This window comes from Sturnira hondurensis, unplaced genomic scaffold (genome assembly GCF_014824575.4).
Source record: "Sturnira hondurensis isolate 20B ecotype Veracruz unplaced genomic scaffold, ASM1482457v3 Scaffold0014384, whole genome shotgun sequence".
NCBI lineage: Eukaryota > Metazoa > Chordata > Mammalia > Chiroptera > Phyllostomidae > Sturnira > Sturnira hondurensis.
In genome coordinates, this window is record NW_028087015.1 from 35486253 (window position 1) to 35498821 (window position 12569).

At 47.2% G+C, this 12569-nt stretch overlaps 1 protein-coding gene across 6 annotated transcripts in view; it reads left to right on the forward strand.

Moving 5' to 3' along the window:
- Positions 1–9759, forward strand: part of PDZD2 (PDZ domain containing 2) — a 207869-nt gene extending 198110 nt beyond the window's left edge. For 3 of the 6 annotated variants that reach the window (XM_037063120.1, XM_037063121.1, XM_037063123.1), the window contains 5 exons: positions 436–553; positions 3337–3438; positions 4109–4379; positions 5275–5409; positions 6900–9759. In XM_037063120.1, coding sequence (XP_036919015.1) covers positions 436–553; positions 3337–3438; positions 4109–4379; positions 5275–5409; positions 6900–7066 — 793 coding nt within the window. In that variant the 3' untranslated portion in view covers positions 7067–9759. The remainder of the gene's footprint in view (positions 1–435; positions 554–3336; positions 3439–4108; positions 4380–5274; positions 5410–6899) is intronic. The other 3 variants (XM_037063124.1, XM_037063125.1, XM_037063126.1) reach the window with 1 other exon arrangement.
- Positions 9760–12569: the final 2810 nt, after the last annotated feature.

The following is a 12569-nucleotide window of genomic DNA, read 5'->3' on the forward strand; positions in this document are numbered from 1 at the left end:
GCGAGCCAGGGCAGAGGTCCTTTTTCTGCTCCAGCATCCAGCCCAGGATTCCTGTTGTTACTAGTATCATTACTGGAACAGTGAAGTGCCTGCAGGGAAAAGTGTTTGCCAAAACAGTGAGCGAAGGAGGGGCTTTACCGGACAGGGTGCTTAGGCAGAAGCTCAGGGAAGAATCTGGGCCTCAGAAGGTGACTGCAGTTAAACAGGGAATTCCTAACATTTTAAGACACTTCAGCCTATACATGGCTTATTTTTTAATGCATCAAGTTTTGTTAAGTCACCACATCAGCCCCCTAACACCTGAATCCACAGTAATTCCTCCTGGCGATACCTAGAATGTAGCTTGAAAGGAGATCGTGTTAAATGCATCCTTAAAAGTGGAGAAATTGCTTTTTTTTCCCTTTAATATTCTCCTAATGCATTTGTATTATTTAGTTTGGATCAGCTTCTAGTATCCACGGGGGACCAGCAAAGATTACAGGCCGTTTTGTCCTCGGTGAGGTCGAAATCTACCGTCCTGACCCTCATGCAGGAGGCGAAAGCACAATCAGAGGTGAGTGAAACGCAGAAAACAGAGTGAGATGAGATTTCAGCCAGGTCCGCTCCCGGGGACATCCACAAGCCAGATATCCAGAGAGCCCTTCTCCAGGTCTGTCTTGTCTCATTTGCAGATTGCTTTAGAAGCCACACCTTGTCTAGCATTTTTAGGTGCCAGATTGGTGTGGCTGCCATTTTAATTCCCCAGCGGCCACTCCTTACTGACCTCCCATCACACCCCACCCCACATTTCAAGTTTACCTGCACAGAGTCCTCAAAACAGAACCAAGCAACTAGGGGAGGTAGACATAAACTACCTCTCAAGGACGCCACCTGCTGGGGAAACGAGTTAACGTCTGTTGAGTTGCCCTGGGGTTCCCAGCAAAGGAGCCGTTAGTCATTACAAAGTCTTTAAATAAATTGGATATTGGATGTGGCAGTAACAGCAACAAAAGAAACCGTGGGGGATTCCTACCTAGAATACTTTTCTAAAGTGCAACATTAATGCCTCAGGACTACCCATAAAGATTGGCTAAGAAATGAAATTTCTGTTTTCATTTTTTAGAGAAAAATGCAAATCTGGGCTATTTTCCATGAGTGGTAATGTGGCGGGGTCGCTGGTAGCACCTGAGGACACTGTTCCAGGAATCTCACATTAGAAGGGCTGTGACGCTGGCCCCTAAGGAGGGAGCCAGGGGAGGGGTGGGGGTGAAACAAAGACTGAGCCCCTTCAGCCCCCCTCCTGGCTTCCCACCCACTGGCTGGGGTCTGTGCCGTCAAGAGAGGCCTTGAGCGTGCGGGTGAAAGGCACTGCTCCCCACTCTCCCTCCATCCCTCGACTCGCTACAGTAAGGAAGCATTTTGTAGGTGCAAAGTCTTACTTGGGGATTTCCCGTTGGGGTGGTGCAGTGGGACCACACTTTGCGGGGGGGCCACCTTTACTTCAGACGGAAGTTAAAGGAGAAAACCAAATATGAAAGTTCTCAAACCAGCTCACAAGAGATGGGACATTTTCAGGGACCATACACAGGTAGAGACTTTTCATGTGGAGAAGGGTGCTGAGCACCCCCTGGGCCCTGGTTCCATATTCACCACCAGCCAGGCAGGTCCTGTGGCTTGGTGCTGAAGATCATGCTTACTTTCATCAGAATGCAGCTTTCTCCCCTGACTTTCTTACTGTCTTCAGTTGGTTTCAGAGCAGCAGTAAGCAGGGAGGTCCTCACTCCGCCATTGTGAGACCAAAAGTTTCCTCCCTTGCTGTTTTCCAATGAGTATTGTCTGTCAATGCTGAAAGTGGAATTGCCCGAAACAATTGGCCTCTGAGGTGCTGTGAGAGACCGGAGTCAGAAAGCAAGCCCTGGTCTCCTGATGGCTCTAGGCCCACACTTCGGGGAGTCCTGGTGGTGGGGTCGTGCTTTCCGGATGCTGGGCTAAGCCTCTCTCTGAGGCAAAATCTGGTCTGCACACATGTATCCTCAAAAGCAATTAGAAAAAGAATTTTTTAGTAAATTAAAATTTGGGTGAGAACATTCTAGGATGCAGAATATTTTCAAATATTGTCTCTTTGCTCCAATAGTGCATTTAAACAAGTGTTCCTATTCTCAGCACCCAATGTTACCTCTGAGAAGCCACAGGCAGACCATCAGCCAGGCCACAGGGTCCCGTTGTTGAGAAAACCTAGTCATCCTCCTTCTCTCCACTGAACCGTGTCTGAGCACAAACGGTTAAACTTGCCCATCAAGTCAAAAGCCCAACCCCTGAAAGTTCTGTATTGTCAGCACATGGAGCCTTCATTTGAATGAACTTCTTAGGAGAAACTGCAAATGCGTTAAGATAAGCCCTTAGGACTTACTAATAGAACCACATACTTCCAAATACTGAGTTCCTTCCCCAGCACGGTACCGAGGGAGTTTTCACTTCCAACGTTTTCAGTTTCTCATCAAAGCAGTCCTTAAAGGTCATGATTACATTCTTTTTCTACTGCTGTGTGTGAGAACACCTTGAGTTGATGGATTATGAATCACTTCATGGGGAACCTGGCAATACAGATCTTTAAAATAGTGATGAATCATCTCTAGTGTGTGGGTGGAGGAAGTCAAAATTCAGCATAATTAATTAGCCCAGCTCATTTTATTTAAAACCTTTTGTCAACGTATCTTTTGATCGAAGCTTGAAACCTATGGCAGCTTTGTTACGTAACTTCAGGATCCTACTGAGAACGTGGCAGAGACTAGCTCACTACGAGAGTTGACAGTTTCGATGTAAACAGTGTAACGTACTTTAGTTTCAAACATACTTGGTGTTCTGTGACTACTGCTGCACTGACTGCACCTGGAATCCCGTGAACAGGACACGGGAGGAGGAGGGCACAGAACTCACGGCCTCGGTGTGCCCATGCCCTGCTCTTGGCGCTTCTGCATCTCCCTTTGCTGCCCAGCTGTTTGCAAAACTGTAGACTTAACTGTAGAATACAGAGCTCCCTCTGTGATCACATTTGGAAAGACAGGCTGGTGCCTAGAATGGTGACACCAGCTTCTATATGTTCCCATCCTGCCTCACGCCCACCTTTCTGTGGTAACAGAGCTACAGGATGAGCCCTCGTAAACCCATAAAGCAACCCCCCCAGGAGGAGCGCAGCACAGTTGAGTCGTGGCTCGTCCAATCCAAATTCTCTGTGGAAACTCCTGGAAAACCACTGGGCTTCGTGGCCATAGATTTCAGTACTTTAGGGCGATTTTTATCAGCACTCACTACTCTTGGCACAAGGAATACACTTTTATTTTTGTTTCTTTTCACTAGAATAAAGAAGATGTTTGCTTCATAGTCTTGACTAAAAAAGAAGGCTCGGGTCTGGGGTTCAGTGTGGCCGGAGGGTCAGATGTGGAGCCGAAATCGACTGTGGTGAGTGACGATGCCCAGTTGCTCTCGGGGAGTCACTGCCGAGGCAGCTCGGGTTTGATCAGGACAGACCTGTGTCCGTGGGTTCAGAGGCTGCCGGTCTCCGTTCATGGGGGCCCACAGGGTGGGAAGGTCGTGCAGAGCACCTCCATTCACGAAGACAGGCCCTCCACACAGAGCTGACTGATGCGCGGGCTGGGTGACCGAGGAAATGCCAGCACACGTGACCACAGTTATCTGTAGCTTCGAATTCCCCCATTTAGTTTATGCAGAAAACGTCAGAATTAACTGACCAAGCCTGCCTCTGCTTATGAAATTACTTTTCTCAAGAACCACCACCTAAAATGTTGTATCACTCAAGGCCTTTTGAGATCATTAGGGAGGCCACCTTCACTGGACGAGGTCTGGTCCCCTTCCCCCTTGTATCTTACTGCCCCGTGGAGTGTCAGGCACACATTAGATACCAGCAAGGGGTTGAGTAAAAATGCATTCAGATGCTGACACTGACGTTGGAATTCCATCCCTCACAGTGAGAATGTTTTCGATAAACCAAGTGTTTGGATGATTTGGAAAACTTGCTGTTAGAAGGTCCCTTTACTGCTGATTTACAGTTACCCTCTGGCTTTTACTGGAGGTCATAAATGAATTTGGCTTTGCCCTCTCCTTGTCCCAGGTCCACAGGGTATTTTCTCAGGGGGCAGCTTCTCAGGAAGGGACCTTGAACCGAGGGGATGTCCTTCTGTCAGTCAACGGTGCTTCACTGGCTGGCTTAGCCCATGGGGACGTCCTGAAGGTTCTGCACCAGGCACAGATGCACAAAGATGTCCTCGTGGTCATCAGGAAAGGAAACGGCCAGCCCAGGCCCTCCAGCCGGCAGGAGCCACCCACAGCCAACGGGAAGGGCACCCTGCCCAGAAAGACCGTCCCCCTGGAGGCCGGAGTGGGTAAGGCTCCCGTTCTCCAGCCCACAGGGTGGGAGCAGCTGGCGGTACAGACGGAGGTTGAACCCAAAGGAAAAGGATGGCAGTCGTCATATCCTGGGTCAGATAAATGTAGTGAAGTCAGGTGTCTGTGGATGATTCTTGCAAAAGCAGTGTGACAAGTTATTTTAAAAAGAAGACCCAGTAGTTAAAGCCAGACAGCTAAAGAGTAAAATAGCTGTTTGACAGCTTCTCTAAATGTCCCAAGAAGGAAGCCCTTGCGCATTTCCATCCTCCTCTTAGGACCTAAGTGGCTGGTACGTGGACCAAGGAACTGTTGGGATGGGGGAGTCCAAGCTCCGGGCTGAGACGTGTCCCTGGGAAACATCGGGGTTTGCATTGTTGCCTGTTGTGGAAAAGCATGAGGAAACGAGGGGCCCGACGTGTCCAAAGATAGACTTTCATCAGCCAAGAGCAGCTTACAAAAGAGAGGTTCAGAAACACTGTGTGCCCTGCACTGTCACACCACGCGTCCCAGGAAGCCACACTAAGTACTGACTCGGAACTAGGCACTGCTTTGGTTTCTGAAGCGCACGTTCATTCCCCGCGTGTGAGCCCAAGTCGGCACCGATGGTGCAGGGCTCGACCAGGGCAGTACGGGGTTTGGAGAGCCTGCTCGGGCGTAAAGCTTTCCCCACACTTGCGGACAGTGCCGAGAAGGGCGAGTGTGCGGGGATGGCAGGAGCACAGCAGTGGGGTGGGGGGTGGGGGGTGGGAGGGCTCCAAACCGGGAGACCAACCCTAACACTGGTCTCAGATGTGGCCAGCACTTCATGGTAGATGGGGCTGAGTGTGCACTTGGCGGGGACGGGACAGGACGGGTAGTGAGCGTCCCCTGTCGTTTTCATCTTTCCTGCAGGGAGAAGCGCAGCCGCACACGATGCTCTGTGCGTCGAAGTGCTGAAGACCGCGGCCGGGCTGGGACTGAGCCTGGACGGAGGGAAACCGTCCCTGTCTGGGGACGGGCCTCTGTTCATTAAACGAGTGTACAAAGGTAACGCCCCAGAACACCCAGCCCACGCCCGCTACCTGTTTTCTTTCTGTGTACGTCAGAGCCTCCATTTGGCCATCAGACTTGTTTTGAACCATCGAAAGTAGTGTCAGCCCTGTTGTGTTTCACGTGTATTATTAACTCACATCACCCACATAGGTACTGCCGTCACCCTCATTTTACGAAAGCAGAGACTAAGCCACCAGGGACCTAAGGTCCCAGGTGGAAGTGGCAGAACCAGGCTGTGTAGCTTCTGAGTCTGCGCCCCAACTTCTCTATACCCTCTACCTCCACGTCCTGTCTCTGTTCTTAGTGAGCACTAGTGTTACTCACGCGAGTGTGCCCAGCCAAGTAACGCCATCGGGGAGACTTGCAATCGGCCAAGATCATGTTCACTAAAACTGCAAATCCCAGACTACAGGAAAGTAAAACGGCCGGTAGACGTAAGGGCTCTTCATGAACCTGAATCATTCATTTTATGACTGTGCACCATTCTCAAGTCTCTTCCTGAGCTGAAAAATATATTAACAATATCATTATACTAACAGTATTAGCATATATATGTATTTCATAATACTGATGGGGTTATTAACACATTAAAGATTAGTATTGTTTTATAACTAAATTCAATACTAATTATTAGCACTGCTTTATTAAAAATTAACATTAGGGTTGGCTTACGCTAGGGACAGTGTCTGGCTCTCTCATCAACATAAAATGTTTCTGTCCTTGAGTGGGTTGGATTTGAATTCACTTTCTTCCAGCTGTATTTTTATTATTTTGTTAATCTTTACAATCAACCATAATCGTGTGTGTATATATATTAAATATTTAACAATGATTCTCAGAAATTTAGGATGGAATAGCCACATCTGGTCAGTTTTCTAAGAATTAAGATTTCTGAGAAAATCATTTTTCATATTTGGGGATTTTTCTTTCAATGCCCTTTTTTCCATAAGTGCTTCCACAGCCAGCGTGTGTCTTTTTCACACGATTGTTTTAGACGTGTATGTGCAAGAAAGTAAATGGAAGAGGGCTTAAACTTGTTTTTTGAAGCCCATAAACTTGCTGTAACCTAGACCACACTGTAGTGTAAATGCGTTAAAGGTGTTAAGGTGGAGCTATTAAGTGTATCTCCACAGTCAAACTTGGAATACATTAACCACTGTCTTAATAATTAGAAGTTACACTTGGTTATTTTTTTGTTTTTTTTGGCCATTTGGATTTTTAGCTATTTCCTTGGTTCAACTTTCTCTTTATTTTGTATTCTTTTAAAATAGCTTCCCCTAGGTTGCTTATGTTTTGCAGAGGGAGGGGTTACAGATTTGAGTTTTTTATGGTCAGGTTTCTTCTTACAGATACACGTTCTGTGTATCCGCCCTAAGACTACAGACAGAACACACAGAGCTTTTTCTCAGTGAAGCGTTTGGTGCCCCTGGAGTTCTTGCAAATGCTATGAAAGTACCGAGCCGTGTCCTGTGTGCCCCCCACAGGCGGTGCAGCTGAGCAAGCCGGAACAATAGAAGCTGGGGATGAAATCCTCGCCATTAACGGGAAACCCCTGGTTGGGCTCCTGCACTTCGATGCCTGGAACATCATGAAGTCTGTCCCAGAGGGACCCGTGCAGCTGGTGATCAGGAAGCACAGGAATTCCTCCTGAAACAGGCGCGAGTGGCGACACTCAGTGGTGAACGAGTGAGTCGCCTTTTCTCTGTCCCCTCCACACCTTAGCAAATCAGACTGACTTCTTTACACCGCAGCTTCCTGAAACAGCAGAGGCGCACTGGCGTGGGCAAGGACCACAGAAGTCTCCACTTTTCACTGACTGAGGAAGCTCGACCCTGGGCTTTCCGCCTGGACCACGCAGGCCAGGAGGGTCCACTCTGTCGCAGTGCCGCTCCCCCAGCTTCCACTGTTCCTGGCGGGGGCACAGAAGTGGCAGGACGCCCTCTCCCCAGCGCCCGGCTGGACCTTCGCTTCCCTTCTGCCACCTCGCCCAACGTCCCCGATCCGCGCAACGGGGGAGCCCACACAAACGTCACAACTGAACAGACTCCAGATTTATGTCATTTTGTAAGTAACCAGACTTGAGGGCCATGCCATGGAGAGCCGTGGTCTGGATGTTACCCTGAAAAGGAGACATAAAAAAACATATATGAATCAACTATGACCTAATGGGTTAGGCTGAGCTCAGGAATTATCCAAACGTGAAAAAGCAAACTACAGGAAGTGGTGTGTTTTGGTGAGTGCAATGTGCAATGTGTGGATGCAGAGTACAACTCAGTGGGTTACTGAGCACCATGAAGGGTTGGTCGTAACCGAGTAGAAGTGTAGGTCGTAAGGCTCTTTAACCGAAATGCAGTTCTGATCAACTGTATAAATAGCCATGAACTTTGCTACTTACAATGAGCAGGAAGTTCCAGCTCTGAAAGCACCTTGTATCCAGTTGGGAACTGGTCTTGAACTCAAGCTTGAGTTCAAGACTGACCAACACAAGAGCAGGCAGGACCACTGCAGTCACTGGGTTTCTATGCCTGTATTTTATGTACTCCAACCAGTAATTTTCAATTTTTAGAAATCAAATATCTTTCTAGTGTCCTTGAATTTATAAACATAGGCATTATATTTACAATCCAAATAGAGAAGCTTAAAATAGTTCTTTCAAGGGACTTTTTTGGTCGTTCTTTTCCTTCCCAGCAAGCTTTAAAAAATGGGCTGTTTCTAAGCATTGGATCACTTTTTGCTGACCTGGGTGTAAATGACATACCTCTGCAGCGACTGAAGTTTTTGCTATTTTTGTCTTTGTTTTGCAAAGTTCTTCCTTTTACCCAACGGCTACCCTGCAGAAGACCATTGTGACTCACACTGCTTGTGAAACTTGTCCCAGCTGCTTTCCTTTCAAAGCAGGAACTTCATCGGTGCTGTTCCTTGTCACAAAATTGGCTTTTCTCCCCTTGTACTCTCATCAGCTTCATTCACCAAAGTGTAGTAAAGAGGAGAATGGAGAACAAGCGCAAGTCCCTCATTCAAGGTAAAGGAGCAGGACTATGTAGTTACTATCCAAATTCTCAAGGTGGGGGGGGGGGGGCAAAAGCTAGCTGATTGAGTTCGGAGAATACAGGTGAGACTGCACACCTGTGAACATCATGATGCTAAGGTTTTATGTTGGAGCGTCTTTAATAACCTGCAGCTTGGGCCCGTGGCTTAGAAGAGGAACTCGGGTCACTACACCCCCAATCACGGGCGTGACTGAGCCGTCACCTCTGGACACCATTTTTCTGCAGCGATGATCCCAGTAAACCTCTGTGCATCTGACCCAGAGGGGGTCTCTCAGATGGGAGTGAAATACCTGGTTGGTGTGAGCCTACCTTTCTCATTTTTTTAACAGGCTATACAAACAGAAATGTAGTACAGGAATAAGCAAAGACCTGATTAATTTAGCTTCTACTTTCCACTATAATTCCAGGTAGGATACTATAGAAATTCAGTGCAAGATGCATGCTAGGTTGTTTTTAAGTGTTTGGGGGTCAGTTTTGTGGTTTGTTTTCTTGACATGAGACTATTTGAAGTCAACACTGAAAACAGATTTTGGCCTCTACTCTCCCAGCTGTGCCTGCAGAGCAGTGCAGTCCTCCGTGACCCGGCAGGGCTTTCCAGAGTGATGCCAAGCAGAGTGGGGGGGGGGGGGGGGGGGGGGGGGCGGGGGTGTCCCCCTCGAGTGTGTCTGACCCTCACTCGTACCTGAGGACTGCACGGGCAGACCTCTGGCTCCCCAAACTCTGTTCAAGTCATCAGCCATTTCTTGTAGATCTTGCCAGAAGGATTCCCTGGCAGACAGTTTGAACATCAGGGAGGAAGCAGAAGCTAAACTGTTTTGACCCTAAGATAGAGAGCTATTTATTTGTCTTCGGTGTTCAAGGCATGATTAGTATTTCTAATTAGTCTAATAAGTTCCCACACTTCCTGAAGTGAACACTAATGGTATTGTCCTACTAAAACGCTCATTGTTTTGGTTTTTAACTGGTCAGTCATTCACAATAAGCTATGAGGGTAAATATGTGTTATGATACGTAAATCATAGTTGCCAAGATAAACCATGAAGGTTGAGTTCATTTCTGTTCTACCGTACGCATCTCATTTAACTTTGTTTGACCTAATTGGCACCACACCTGTTGTATGATATACATAATTCTTTATTTATGTAAAATAAAAATGCCTTATATTATTAAAGAGTAAGTGCAATAATATGAAATAGCCTGTACATTTTAAAATGTTGTCACTGTTATGTAAACCCACATCTCTGTAAACAACCTTTTGTAAGTAATTTTAAAAAAATAAACACTCTGCTTACTAGTTTTTCTAGTTCTGCATTCACAGAATAACCTTTTGAAAGGTCAAGATAATGGGATCTAAATTATTATCTACGTGGGTGAGAGGCACAAAGGCCACAGACCACCAAGGCAACCACTCCTTCCCGGAGCTGCACACAGAACCCCGCACCACCTCTGAAACCTTCAAACGCCACGACCTCATGCCCTCCCTCCCGTCTCCCATTCCAACAAGCCCGCTGACAACTGCCCGTTCTTCACCCCAACGCTCCTTAGACTAGACGCCATGGCGAGTGCAACCCTGCCCACAGGCTCAGCCCCCCACCCCCCCAAACCCTGGAGCCATCCCAGAGAAAACCCCACAGCCACACAGAACGAGGCTGCTATAAATTCATGGTTTCCAACTTCAAATGGACACTCCACGCCACCTGGCAGACATTTCCTGGTCAGTTTTTCCTCTCATTCATCACAATGACCATGCTCTTCATTTTTCTCAAAACCCCAACCCACTCACCTGCTCCTAGAATACTCCGATGATCTGGGATTCTACTCTACAGAGTGAAACAAAAGCATCTACTTTATCTGGATTCTTTCGATTTTAAGATGCAGGCATCTACCTCAAGCAGCCCACTTAAGGCTGCAGGACGAAATCTCACGGAAATCCGAGAGTGGGACCCGGCCTGTGACCACGCCTCAGAGACCAGAGGAATTCAGGGCTCGTGGGTCCTCATGATGGGCCCTAGAGCAACAGGACACCATGCTGTCCGTGGGTCCGCTCCTGTGGGCCTCACCCCAGCTCTTCTCACCGTTTCCCGACTTAGAGATTTATAAATGCTCTTGTACTAACTTTGGCCCCACTCACTCCCAGGCTCTCTGCCTGATTTCCTCTATACCCCCCAAAAGTCAGACTCGAGCTTTTGACTAGGGGAACCTCTCTGAAGCCCACTGAAACAGAGGAAAACAAGGGCTTTAATACAATCCAGAAATAGCCACAGACCAATTCTATGAATACAGAGAAGTGCACCCCAGGCACAATGAGCCCCAAGACCAAACTGAAGGAGAACGATGAAATGGGATCCAGTGCCCTCTGGATGGGAGCGCGCAAAGGTGGTAGGAGGCGTTCTGGGGAACTCCTTAATGTGGAGGAAGGCGGTCGGAGGGGAAGGCAGGCCCTAGGAAAAGCAGGGAGCCCCAGAACTGAAGCTGTTTCCCCTCCTCAGAACAGCACCTGGGAGGTGAGGTTGGAGGAGGCGGCCGTTGTAATTGTCCCAGGTACCTGTCAGCCAAGGTGGGTCAGAGGAGTAACAGGTGAGGGCGGGGGTGGGGGGGGTCCTGATCTGAGGGGAGCCCCTGCCACATAGGATCCTGTGACAGAAGAGCTAACCTGACTGCACACGAAGTCAGCAGCCACCACTCACCGGCTGGGAGGACACAGTGAGCTCTGACTGATCCACACCCCTTCTGAAGTCCGACGTGGCCGAGGGTCTGAGTGAAGGGCAAAATCGGCCTGCATCCCACTTTGCTCTCTCGTCCTGGGGGAGGAACTGAACAATGCTTACACCCAGAGCCCTAAAGGCCCACCACTGGCAGTACTGGGCCAAGGGCAGGCCTGGAAAAACCCTCCCCCCACACCTCCCACTAAACTATCAGGTTTAGCAAATCCCACACCTAAGTGGTGTTAATTTCAGAATGTATGAAATGGCTTGAAGTTATGAAATCCAAAATGTAGCTCATTAGATTAGTAGGACAAAAGAGAAACAACATTGTGAAAGACATCAATCAGCAGACAGTTTTAAAAGCCTGGAAAAGCCCCAGAATCACAGGAGAAAGATGCCCACTGCTGTTACTGTTGAGTAGCATACATTCTGAAGGTCTAAGCCAATACAATTAAGCAAAATGTCTAAAGAGAGGTATAAATAGTGAAAAGAAACAAAAGTATCATCATTTAATTTGTACATGATATAGTTAGGAAAATGTTAACATAAGCACATCAATTTCAAAATTATTAAAATATTAGAACTCAGGAAGGTACCTATCAAATTACTCACCAAAGCAAGAACTTTCCTATATATAAATAATAATCAACAGAACACAGATGGCAAAAAAACATTGAATCACAATAGCGATGGAAACATATTTAACCTTAGCAAGGGCTGGCAAACCTGAAAAAAGAACGTATTTTATTAAGAGACCTAACAAAAGTCACTCAAACAAATGGCGGGGCGGGGGGTACAGCTTATTCGCGAACAGGATAACTCAGTACTATAAAGATTCCAATTTCCCCAGACCGGTCTGTAAGTATAATGAAGTCCAACCATCATCTCAAAAGAATATTTTAACCTGACAAAACTGTTCTGAAGTCCACTTGGTCCACATGTAAAAATAGCCAGGAGCATTTTGAAAAAGCAAAGTTGGAGTGGGACTAGCCCTGTTATCAGATTATCAGAGACACCCATGATAAAAACGGGCTCCTCTTCCACAGAACTGAACAGGCAAACCACTGAAAAAAGAGCCAAATACACATATATGTAGTAGTTCTGAATTCAAAGGGCAGAAAACATGGTTATTCAGTAACTGGTTTTGGAAAAATTGGCTAGGTATTTGGGGGTGGGCAGGCATGGCGGCGGGGAGAGGAGCTGAATCCCTTGGAACCAAATAAATCCCTAACAAAATAAAATTCCAGGGTAGTCACAGATTTAAAAGCAAGAAAGGAAAGCAAAAAAACATCTAAAAAGCCAAATATACTGATTTAACCATAAAGTGACTATGATGGTTAAACCAGAAGCTTTATTATAAAGTCACAGACTCATCATCTAACCAAACTACATACAAACT